This window comes from Pelobates fuscus, chromosome 5, assembly GCF_036172605.1.
Source record: "Pelobates fuscus isolate aPelFus1 chromosome 5, aPelFus1.pri, whole genome shotgun sequence".
Taxonomy (NCBI): domain Eukaryota; kingdom Metazoa; phylum Chordata; class Amphibia; order Anura; family Pelobatidae; genus Pelobates; species Pelobates fuscus.
In genome coordinates this window covers 72,048,422-72,060,677 of record NC_086321.1, presented here as the reverse complement: position 1 = coordinate 72,060,677, position 12,256 = coordinate 72,048,422, and the positions used below count along the sequence as shown (strand labels likewise).

The window sequence follows — 12,256 nt, the reverse complement described above, 5'->3', positions numbered from 1 at the left end:
TATCTAAAAGTCCCTAACTCAACCTGTGTAGATTTAATTTTTTCCCCCAATTTTGGAACTGGTTGGTCCACATTTGTTTTTATTGCATATCTATATTTGCTAATTGTTAGCTTACAACCTTGTAATGGTTTGTGTCAGTAGAATGTTCCCCATTATTCTCATACAGCCAAAGGCGGGCTACCTGTACACTAAAATGAGCTGTCACTAAACAGATAAGTGATTATGAAATAAAGCATTGTGCAGGCTTTCATTGAGCACCTATTGTTGCTAACGGCAGGGTGTGTCTTTGTGGCAGTTTGAGAACTATATTTCTGGAAGGAGACATGAACATGCTGTTCTGGTGTATTCTGAAGAGATTAGACATGAGGCATTGCTACATAATACTATGGCCTTTTTAGAAGTATAAATTTTTTTTTATATCTATCGCATTAAGAAAACGCTAGGCAAAAGTTTGCTTTAAAGGGACACTATAGTCACCAGAACAACTACAGCTTAATGTAGTTGTTCTGGTGAGTATAATGGCTCCCTTCAGGCATTTTCATGTAAAGACTTCCTTTTCTCTTACATTGCCCCTAGGGACACATCCAAGTGGCCACTTAGATGGCCACTGGAGGGGCTTCCTGGCTCAGGGCTGCACAGTAAGCAGCCCTGCTGTTCAGCGTCCCCACGGTGGGGACGCTGAATTTTCCTCCCAGAGATGCATTGATTCAATGCATCTATAAGGAGGTGCTGATTGGTCAAAACAGCGATTTTTCCCATGGGAAAGGATTGGCTAAAAATCTGCAATTGTGATGTCACCAAGGGGGCGTGGCCAGCGCCGGCGGACCCGTGGAGAGCTGAAAACAAGGTGAGTTTTAACCCATTCTGAGGGGGCTAAAGGAGTGGGAGGGGGGCAAGCCACGTAAATGGTGGGTTTTCACTATAGGGTCAGGAATACATGTTTGTGTTCCTGACCCTATAATGATCCTTTAAGGCCTATTCCAGACTGGGGGTGACAACATTCTTTTTTATTTTTTTTAATTCCACAGAGAAAACATACTTATTAATGTGTAAGAGAAAAAAATAGTAAATCATAAAATGTTTCTGTGTTAATTGCAGATCCACAGGTTTCCGTGCTATACTATACTCTTATATTACCATTATGCTTAGTGGAAAAGATAAGCATAGTGCACAATCTTCTGCCCAGCAGAGGTTTATGGGGATATGTAGTTCAACTTGGCTGAAATTGCTGAGATGCTTGATAAAAACCAGTGTGCAAGGAGACCTTGCCCCATAAGATATGCAAATTACTATGCAAGGAAGCATTTTTAAAACTTATTTATGAAAGTTACCGAATATTGTTTCATGTAGGTCAGGGGTTCAATATATTAATAAAAAAAAAAAGCACCCATGCCTCAATTTCCCACTTAAAGGGACACGATAGTCACCAGAACAACTACAGCTTAATGTAGTTGTTCTGGTGAGTATAATCATTATATACAGGCATGTGGCAGTGTTTACATTGCCCCTAGGGCCACCTCCAAGTGGCCACTCCTCAGATGGAGGTAATCAGTGCTGCACAGAAGGCAGCAGTGCCGTTCAACGTCTCCACACTCTGCATGGGAATGCAAAATGGATTGGCAGGGGGGTGCACAAAGCCATCTTAATGGTGGGTTTAGCACTATAGGGTCAGTAATACATGTTTGTGTTCCTGACCCAATAGTGTTCCTTTAACCAAATTTTTATTAGGCAATTTTGATCCCAATGCTTTTTTTTTTTCCCCTTAAATGTCTATTCAACTAATCAATTTTTGTTGTTGTTTTTGTTGTTCAGTGCTCATTTCCAGCACTGAATATAGCACATCTGCCAGTCTGGGGCCTCTAAAAATGGCCCCAGCTGAAAGGGGGAATCCCTAGGTCATGGGTCCTCAAACTCGGGCCCCCTAGATGTTGCTGAACTACAACTCCCATGATTCTCTGGCTATCTATGTAATTCAAAGAATCATGGGAGTTGTAGTTCAGAAACATCTGGGGTGCCGGAGTTTGAGGACCCATGCCCTAGGTATTGATTGATATCAATATTGGTTCTCTTGGTATGAGCAGGGATTTAGCCCTGCTCAGACCACATTGCAGCAATAATGATTTAAATTACCATTTAAAGGTCTCATTTAACCCTGCTCACACCAGAATATTTGGATGTTTCTATATGTCCTAAGGCTTTAACTTCATGGCAGGTTATGTAGCAAGCGCTCTCCACGGAGAGAAATTTTGTCTAATAGATACTTTGTGTTTTAATAAACCAATCCTAAAAATACCCCTACTGAAGACTAGGACAGCTTTTCACCCTGTCCTATTATGCATATTTTATTCATTCCATTTATCACTCATTAAAATTTTGGGAAGCTGATCTGATAACAAATACTCCTACGGACTAATTATATTAGTGCAATTTTGCAACATAAGGATGTATGTAAGAAAAACTTTAAGGATATTTAAAGCTATACTGGAATTGCAAGAGAAATTAATAAAAAAAAATCTAGTACTGATACACCATCTCAGACACACAGTTTCCATTTGATAGAGTGCTTTGACATATAGAGCTTCCATAGTTTGTATTGGGGGATGAAACAAAATGAATTGAAATGTATATAATTCATGTTCTATGCATTTATGTTAAAAAAAAAACTGATAAAGTGGAATGATGTATTTTTTTTCTTCTGCATTGATCACTTTTTTTGTACATGATATTTACGACTTTACATGATGCATATCTGCATTCTATAGGACAGGTTGCTAGTTTTGCATCTCTTAACATTTTAGCTAGTGGTTTATGGTGATGATACCCAGCAACTTAACCTACTGAGATTACAGCTGTCAAAATTGGATAGTTCACAGATCTGCTAATGACTGTGGAGAGTATAGGTTGCGTGAATTTGTATGCGTGCAACTAAACCACTGCATAAAGAATAGCAATGCTAGTTCTTAAACAGAATGTGTAACATGCATTTTAAACCATTAACTATTATTTGTTGGGGTGTTTAATATTGAATAATGTGCAAAACCTAATCAGTGTTTCATTTTGTCTTTTTGCAGTGTCTGACATGGGAAGTAATGACATCTGGCGCCTCCATTAAAATACCTGCATAGATACCACCATCCAGCTTCAGGATGAATGGGGATATGCCTCATGTTCCCATTACTACTCTAGCAGGCATTGCTAGTCTGACAGACTGTAAGTAAATATTTTCTTTACAAACACACACATTACAAAATGTACTAAGCATGCACACTCTCAGCAATTATGTGTGGCCCTTACATTTGTTGTGAATTTTACTCATTTTCTCTATTTCTTTTTGGTAGGTTTTTATTTTTGTTTGTTTCTGGGAATGTATTCCCATAGGCATTTTTCATTGAGTCTGTGTATCAAAGAATGCAAGTTTGATGCTTTATGACATAAAACAACTGGTTTTTCAAACTAGTATAATCTTCAAATGGTTATTAAACTAATCTGAACAAGGAATAGAGCAGCGCTTAACAAGCTAAGAACACTGCAATGGGAGGCAGCACACATGATAATAGGGGAATACCTCCAACCCCCAAGAAAACTAGAACAAGTCAAAGAACAATATATAGGTAGTGCCAAGAAAAATACTCCAAACACAATAGTATATAACAGGGATAGGACACCTTTGGCACTCCAGATGTTGTGGACTACATCCCCCATAATGCTCTAATACACATAATGCTGGCAAAGCATCATGGGAGATGTAGTCCAAAACATCTGCAGTGCCGAACGTTGGCTATGCGTGGTATATAATAAGAGCAATAAAAAAACCCACAGGATATAAAGAGTCCACAATAAAACTTGAAAGAATAAAAAAATACCAAATTGTACGGCACAGTCTCAAAGATGGCAATAGATCTTCTGGTCCAGGTATGGGACTTTCTTGGTAGCTTCGCTTAATATCAGTAAATGAAGGACGCCAAAACAGAGGCAAACCAATCGTGCAATATGGCAGTACGTGGTAGGACAAACGACACTTAAAAAAACATGTCAACTCACATATGGTTACCAGCTCTGGGTAAAACAGCATGCAATGGCATACAATCCCCACTTGCAGGATATCCCTCTGGTTTTGGTACATAGTAGAATGATGGTAAATCACAACTGGATAACGATAAGGTAGATCATATGGAATGACAAAAAAGCAGCCAATAGTGCTCTCTATATAGATAGGTAAGTATCAATAAGGTAAATAAAAAATATACTTACAATAGATTGAGCAGACTAACCGCTCTATGTATCAAGCCTGGGTGGTATAATCCCCACCAAGAATTTCTTTGGTTGGTTGTCCACAGTAGGTAATGGTCCAGATGTCAGGTAAAAGTATAAAAATACATAAGTACTAAAAATATATGGCTAAAAGGCAGATAGTGAGGTAGCCAAAATACTTTAACAGCATAAAAACTACAACGTGTTTCTCCCCTTAAAGTTTTCTCAAGTGGTAAAAGCTTTTTTTTTGTGTGTGATTTACCATCATTCTACTGTGTACCAAAACCAGAGGGATATCCTGCAAGTGGGGATTGTATACCACTGCATGCTCTTTTTACCTAGAGCTGGTTATAGCTCTACCATATGTGAGTTGACATGTTATCTAAGTGTCATTTGTCCTACCACGGACTGCCATATTGCACTATTGGTTTGCCTCTGTTTTTGCTTCCTTTTCATATTCTGCTATTAAGCGAAGCTACCAAGAAAGTTCCATACCTGGTACTAGAATATCTATTACCATTTGGTATTTTTTATTCTTTCAAGTTTTATTGTGGACTCTCTTTATATCCTGTGGGTTTTTTTTTTTTATTGCTCTTATTGTTAAATACTATTGTGTTTGGAGTATTTTTCTTGGCGCTACCTGTATATTGTTTGACTTTTTATTAAACTAATGCTTGTTCCTTTCCATGTATGCCATTTTGAGTGTGGCCACATACTTGGCTAACTAGCTGGGGAGGGGTTTTAGCATATCAAGATGCCCCATCAGATTTCATAGGCTAGAACATGTGGCATAAAGACATAAATCCCAAACTACACAAAATCTTTTATTTTGGCATTTAGTAAGTCATATGGACAAGTGTGTGTGACTTCTTAGGTTTTTTTTTTTTTAATATTATTTTTTTTTTTAATGTCAGTGAACCTTTTTATACACTTATATTTTATTCAGACCAGTAGTCAACTGTGTTTTCCATTTTCCTGTGCTACTATGTCTGGATTATCACTTTCTGTTCTCATTTTATATTCTACTGCACATGCAGCACAGAAGACATTTTATTAAGCTAATTTGTTTAACTATGATTTAAACTGTAAGCATGTTTTTTGAAAGAAATTGCTTTTTCTCGTGTGAGATTGGAATCATTCCATTGTTTCTTAAGATCATGGTACCAGCTCTAGATCTACATCTCAGGTAAGACCAGACTCCCTTTTTTTAAGGGAATGTCATTGAGAGTTGTTGCTGCTCAGTAGCAAACTGGCACATTGAACTGTTCCAGCCAGGATGCAGGAAACTCCTCTAGTCTGGAAACATGACTAGTGTACGTACTAAGCGTACTGTTAGTGGATTTTAATTGCCATTGTTAAGGAATTCAGTGGACAGGCTGGCAAGACAATTAGTTGGCGTATATCCTTCTCTGGAGGACCAGACAAATTATGCCTAATTTCATTATACCACCAAGAGGAAAACCGCATGGATCTTTTATATATCTAATTTTTGCAGTATACAATAATACAGTAAATGATTTTATGGTGTTGGGCTACCAAAGCTGTTCTGATGGCACATGGGTACTTATTTAACAGCTAATGGATTGTCTGTACTTTGGATGACCGTCTAACCTGTTTTCCAAGACTGGATGAGTAACAACTGTGTAAGGCTGAACTCAGATAAAACAGAGATCATCATAGGCGAAAGATACTATCCGATAACACCATATAACATCAAGATCATCACAATGGCTTGGAATATTGAGGATTACAATTATGGTCGCTTGTTCTGCTGCTTGGACATAAGCTCCTTTTCGCTTGAGGATTATAACTGGAGTATTACATGCCTTTTGGACTATCTCAATATGCTATTCATTTGGATTACAGAAAAATAACCGCATAATTTAAATGGATTAAACTGCTTGGTCATGTTTCTAACCTGATTTACCTGGAAATTTATAAAGTCGACAAACTGGAATTTTAAACCTCAAATGGAGCCCAAAGTGCTTGAATGAAATCTTGGTTCCCTGCACTCCCATACTTTGATCTGGAGAGTCCTTTTTATATCTGGTGCTTGATCTTTTACTTGTATTGCTATAGATCTGTTAAAGTAACACTGTCATCAAAATTTTCAGTATCTTAATATAATTCCTGTTTATACTAGTTAATTTTTTTTTTTTTTAGACGTAATAACACATCAACCTTGGATTCTCGTGTTTCTTATAAGATTGCCTTTGCTTTGCTTACATGTTTTATTGTGAAGTTTACTTTTTTCTTCTCATGTCTCTAAACCTAGTACTGAACCAGCTGCCTCTTCCATCCCCCTTACCTGCTACAACTACCAAGAGCCTCCTGTTTAATGGACGGATAGCAGAAGAGGTCAACTGCCTTCTCGCGTGTAGGGATGAACCTTTGGTCTCACAGCTTGTTCACAGCCTCAATCAAGTGTCAACAGATCACATGTATGTATTTTTAATTTACTTAGAAAGAATGTTAGACAGTGAATTTCTTGTTTTACTTTTACATACGTTTGGGTAACCATCTAAAAACTGGAGTCAGAGGAGGTTCAGTTTTATGTTCTAGGTAAATATTAGCTAAATTACCAAAATAATTTTATTTGTAATCACTCAGTGGTAGCTGGCATACCAGAAAAAATGGGTTGTTTCCAAGGTGGAATCAAATGTATGGTTTTAAAATAAATACATAAAAAGAATTAGAATTTTTTTTATATTTTATTTAAAGATTTGTATTTATTTTAATGAAATGTAGTCACTGACATCATAATTAAATTACATGTTAAAATATATATATATATATATATATATATAGATATATATATAGATATATATATAGATATATATATATATATATATATATATATATATAGATATATATATATAGATATATATATATAGATATCTATATCTATAGATGTATCTATAGATATATATAGACAGGGCAAGCACTGTCTCCAGCTCATTTTCTTGCAGACATTGTCAATATCTAGGACCGCTGAACTTACCTTTCTTTAATCGATTCCTCTTCTCTCCCTCTGTCAGGATCTGTTCTTCATTTCTTCCTGTCTGCTCTAGTTTTCTTTAAAACATAAGACAAAGTAGTGACTACTTGTCTTATGGGGGTTTCCTACACTGACCATCTCTGACCAGCAGAGGAGCAAAGTGTGCTTCATTTCCGGTGGTCAGAGAAATTTTCCCATAATCCTTAGCTTTCCTTCCTGTTCCCACGATGCTTCCTGTCTTTTTTCCTGAAGGTCCTGTCATTTAGACAGAACGCCGGAGAAACTACCAAATTGCCTCCTAACAGAATGAGAACATTTTGTTCATTCATGTTAGGACGCAGTTCGGGACTTTGTTTGTATCGGAATTTCCTTTGAATTAAATTCAGATCTGATTTGTGCTGCGTCTGCATCTTGCAGCTGCTTAGCGGATAGCTTCCTAATTCCCATGATATTAGGGAGCTATCTACCAAAAGGCTGAAGGACCTAAATTGGTCTTTCAGCCAAATTTACTAATACTAAGTAAAGATTACTTAGTAATATTAAATTCTGCCCCTACTCGCTATACTGTGAGTAGGGGCATGTCTAGTAAACCGTGAGCAGCCTCTGGTTAAACCCCCCCCCCCCACCCCAGAAAAAAAAATACAAGTACCCCCCTCCCGACTGAGCGTCTGATGGGGGCCCTAAATGAGAATGAAGGTGACTAGGGGTCCCAAGCTCTTGGTCACCCTCAACCCAAAACAAAAATTAATCCCCTACCTACCCCCATCACCCTAAAAATAGTGAGGGGGGAATAAAAGAACTCGGTACCTGTAAAAAAAAAAAAAAAAAAAAAAATACAAAATAAAGCTTACCATTTGATGTCTTTTTTTTTCTAAAATCTTAATTTTTCATCCCCAAAAAAGGCCAAATAATAAAACCATAATACCCGTTGAACGTGTAAAAAAAAAAAAGTAATAAAAAATTGTGACGAAAAAGAAAAAACCCGAAGCAAAAAATAATCCATCTTCACCCATGGAGGACACAGCGCAGGGCGGGGAAAGGCGTATAAAGCTTTCCCACGCCCTGCAATTAGGCTCAGAGCTCTTTGATTGGTTGGCTTGAAATCCAACCATTTAGAGTGCTCTGTCTCATTTTACACAGCGTGGGAAAATTCCAAAGAACTTTCCCACGCTGTGTAAAATGACTAGCACTCTGGTTGAATTCCAAGCAAACCAATCGGTGTGCTCTGAATCAAATTTGCAGGACGTGGGAAGGCTTTATAAGCCTTTCCCCGCCCTGCGGAGCTCAGTCGGCGCCATGCCCTCGCCGGGTGAAGATGGATTCAATTTTTTTTTCGTTTTTTTTTTTTTTTTTTTTTTTTTTTTTTTTTTGGGGGCGCTCAGGTTTTTTATTACATTTTTTACAAGTTCGACGGGTATTATGATTTTTATTTGGCCTATTTTGGGGCTGAAAAATGAACATTTTAGAAAAAAGAAGACATCAAATGGTAATTTCTTTTTTTTTTTTTTTTCTTTTCTTACAGCTACTTAGTTCTTTTATTCCCCACTAACTATTTTTAGGGTGCGGTTAGGTAGGGGTTTATTAATTTTTGTTTTGGGTGGGGGGGTGACTAGGGGCTTGGGGGCGACCCCCTTATTTATGGCCCCCACCCACTGCTCAGGGGTGGGGGGAGGGAGGGAGAGGCTAATAGGTCCCGTCCCCCTTATTATTTATGGCCCTCATCCGCTGCTCAGGTGTCGGGGCTGGGGGCGAGGACAATAGGTTCTTTCCTCCACCCCAATAGGCCATAGGCTGCTCACAGTTTAGTAGACATGCCCCGACACGCGGTATAGCGAGTAGGGGCATTCGGGAGATTTCAATCTCCCTATTATGGGGGTCATATTAACCCTCATAGAGTGAGGGAGGACATAAGGGGCTTAGGAAGTAGCAGGGAGCACTGCTCCCTGCCGCTTCTATTTTTACATTTTACAAGGAGGGAGCTGCGCGACGGTAGCTCCCTCCTTGTAATAAACTAAACGAACACTGATATTCATTGTTTGTTAGTTTGTTCGTTCGTCTGACATTTCTATTCATTCCTTCGTCTTTCTGAATGAATAGATGAAATTCCCATTCGCATGCCCAAGTGTTTAACTGGGCATGTGCAGGAATTTCATAGTGCTCTCTAGTGTGGGCAGATGACGTGTCCCACAGGGACTTCATCTACCCACACAAAGATGGCGGTGCCCAGAACCTAGGTCTGGGCACAAAATAAAGTTTTAAAAACTAGGTAATATGGGAGGCTTAAGGGCATTTGGAGGTTACTAGGGGGTCAATTAGATGTAGTGGAGTCGGGAGGGGGTTCAAAACAAAAAAAGGGATTCGGCCATAACAGTGCTGCTTTAAGTGCTGGAAAAAGATGTTAGCCATGTCATGGGTATCCAGCAGTCCTCCATCTCTACTGCTAACTGTAATAAACTTCCAGATATGTATGTTTGCTAATGATGTTTTAAAGAAAGTCTCAACAATGAAGTGGTGGAAGTCATTTAAGCACTTGAATTCAGAAATTCAAGTAGTGCTTTCACTTTTAACAGCAGTGTCCACTTCTGCTGGCAACAAAAGAATATTCTCTTCCTTTGGACTTGTTCATTCTAAAGTCAGAAATTGTTTGGGGCTCAATAAAGCAAGGAAGCTTTTTTTCTTTTCTAGATTATGAACAAACAAGAGAATGAAGATGAGTGAGCTGCAAAAGACAGTGTTTTAAGTTTTTCTTGTGGAAAAGACAGTGTTTTAAGTTTTTTTTTTTTTTTATTCTTTATTTGTAATATGCAGGTGGTTACACAGTGCCTGTATCGTCATAACAACGTCAGCAGGCTCGAGTTGTATAGTTATAGCATAACATCGTGACGTGTTAGGATTGCATATATTTTTTTTTAAAAAAGACATAACGGTTCATGGTAGGTAAGTTTCAGCAAACTGTAACTTGAAAGTAGTGATTGTTTAAGTTGTCTGTATATGTCATGAGAGGTGATAAGATGAAAGTAAAGTATATTTGCTGGTCAGCATATGGGTTGAGTGTATGCTGGGCTAGCGTGTCCAAAGTAGTGGGTCCTGTTGAGGTCTGCTAGCTGTCTGCCTGGTGCCCAAATGACTGCTCAGGTGTGTAAATGTCAGCTTGTCTAAAAAGCTCCAGCTTAACATCATGCCTTGTTAGGTTTACATATACTTTTAGGATAAAAAGAAATAACGACGCATGATGGATACGTTTCAGAGGAAAGTAAAGTATATTTGCCGGTCAACCCATAGGTTGAGTGCATGCTGGGCTAGTGTGTCTAAAGTGGCGGATCCTGGTAAGGTCTGCTATCTGTCAGCTTGGTGCCCAAGTGGCTGCCCCGGTGTGTAATTGTCAGCTTGTCTAAAAGAGTCCTGTGATAACGTAGTGGGTGTCATGTACGCTCGCTTATCCATTAATAACTATGTGTTGGGCTATATAGCTTGTAGGTCTGGGCAGTGCATACTCATATTTGAAGACCATAAAATGCAAACAACAATAAGATTAAAGATAGGATAAGACATATGGATAAAGATAAAAACAAAACCAAATAGCACCCCCATCAGGGTGAGAATATAAGTCTGGAGATGGAGGGGGGATGTGACGTGTAGGCACCGGTTTCGATAGTGGCAAGGCGAGTCCTCTTTTCGGCATCTCCTCTCCTGACGCCGTTCTGACGCTGTAGCAAGTCGTCCCCTCCGCGGTTCGATAGGTTGGTTCTCGATACAGGGTGCTTCTGGATCAAGTTGTGGGTACTGTCCTGAGCCTTATATTGACCCCATGGGCTAATTGCCATATTGTGTAGCTGTGTGTGGGTCTATTGGTAGCTGCTGGTTAGGGCTCTACTACAATTGTGGGAACAATCTGGCACAGTCTGTTGGCAAATATTGAAAGGCATATAATATAAAAACGAAAACGAAAAAACGAAAAAAGGGGGAAAGGGTAGTCGCAAGTGTTCACTCCGGTGTCAACCAGCATAGTGAAGCTCGGTAAGGTATACACACAGTTCTGGCTGTAAGTCCAGGTGGTAAACCCGGGTGGCCCACCCTGAGTGTCAGCGTGGCCTGCGCTAGTCCTGTTTTGTGGGACTTATGAGGGATCCTCGCGCCCCAGCGGGCGTGCAGCCCCTGCAGGTCTGTTTCCTCGCTTCTGTTTCCCTTCAGGATGTACTGTCTTTTGTTCACCTGTATCCTGGTGCTCCGAGGGGGTCGGTGTTGGTATGTTGAGTCTCTTTAGTATCTCCCTATGGTCTTCTGTGGCCGACAGGGTGTGTATCGTGTCGCCCTGTGGTACCACCAGTGTTCCGGATAACCCCCACCGATACTTAATGCCGTGGTCTCGCAGGGTCCGGGTGATGGGTGCGAACTTGCGCCTTTCAAGGAGGACTGTGAAGGGTAAGTCGTCATATATCGAGACCCTGTTGTTTTCCACCACCAAGTTCGGCTGTTGCCTGGAACGCGCCATGATAGCGGATTTGACAGTTATGTCCCTTGTGACAACTATGATGTCGCGGGGTGCGTCCGCGGGTGCCGTGGGGGCTTTCCTGACTCTAAAGGCCGATATCAGTGGCGGCCGGTCGTCCTCTGTCTGAGTCCCAAGTGCCTGCAGGACTTTGTTGGCAAACTCGAGAAGGGCTTCTTGGCTTATTGTCTCAGAGGCCCCGCGAATTCTGACATTTTTTCGTCGGTGCCGAGTTTCCAGGGAGGTCACCGTGCGCGTAAGTTGTTGCACTTGGATGGTGAGGGCCGCAACACGGGAGTCGGTGTCATCCATCTTTGTACCTCTCTCCCCTTCACGGGTCTCGATTGCTCCCATGCGGCGGTGCAGGCCTCCTATTTCTTCTTGGACACCCGCTAGGTCCGCCTTCCATACTTTTCGTAGGTCCCGCAGTAGATTTTTTATATCTCCTTTGGTGGATGGGGACCTATCGGAGTCCGAGTCTGAGCTCTGGTGTACTCCACCATGGGTCCGAGGTGCTG

General features: G+C 40.2%; 1 protein-coding gene across 3 annotated transcripts in view; it reads left to right on the top strand.

Annotated features, from left to right (window-relative positions):
* Nucleotides 1-12,256, top strand: part of NIPBL (NIPBL cohesin loading factor) — a 115,565-nt gene that overhangs the window by 37,407 nt on the left and 65,902 nt on the right. For all 3 annotated transcript variants that reach the window (XM_063453980.1, XM_063453981.1, XM_063453982.1), the window contains exons 2-3: nucleotides 3,072-3,210; nucleotides 6,527-6,692. In XM_063453980.1, the coding sequence (XP_063310050.1) occupies nucleotides 3,147-3,210; nucleotides 6,527-6,692 (230 nt within the window). In that variant the 5' untranslated portion in view covers nucleotides 3,072-3,146. The remainder of the gene's footprint in view (nucleotides 1-3,071; nucleotides 3,211-6,526; nucleotides 6,693-12,256) is intronic.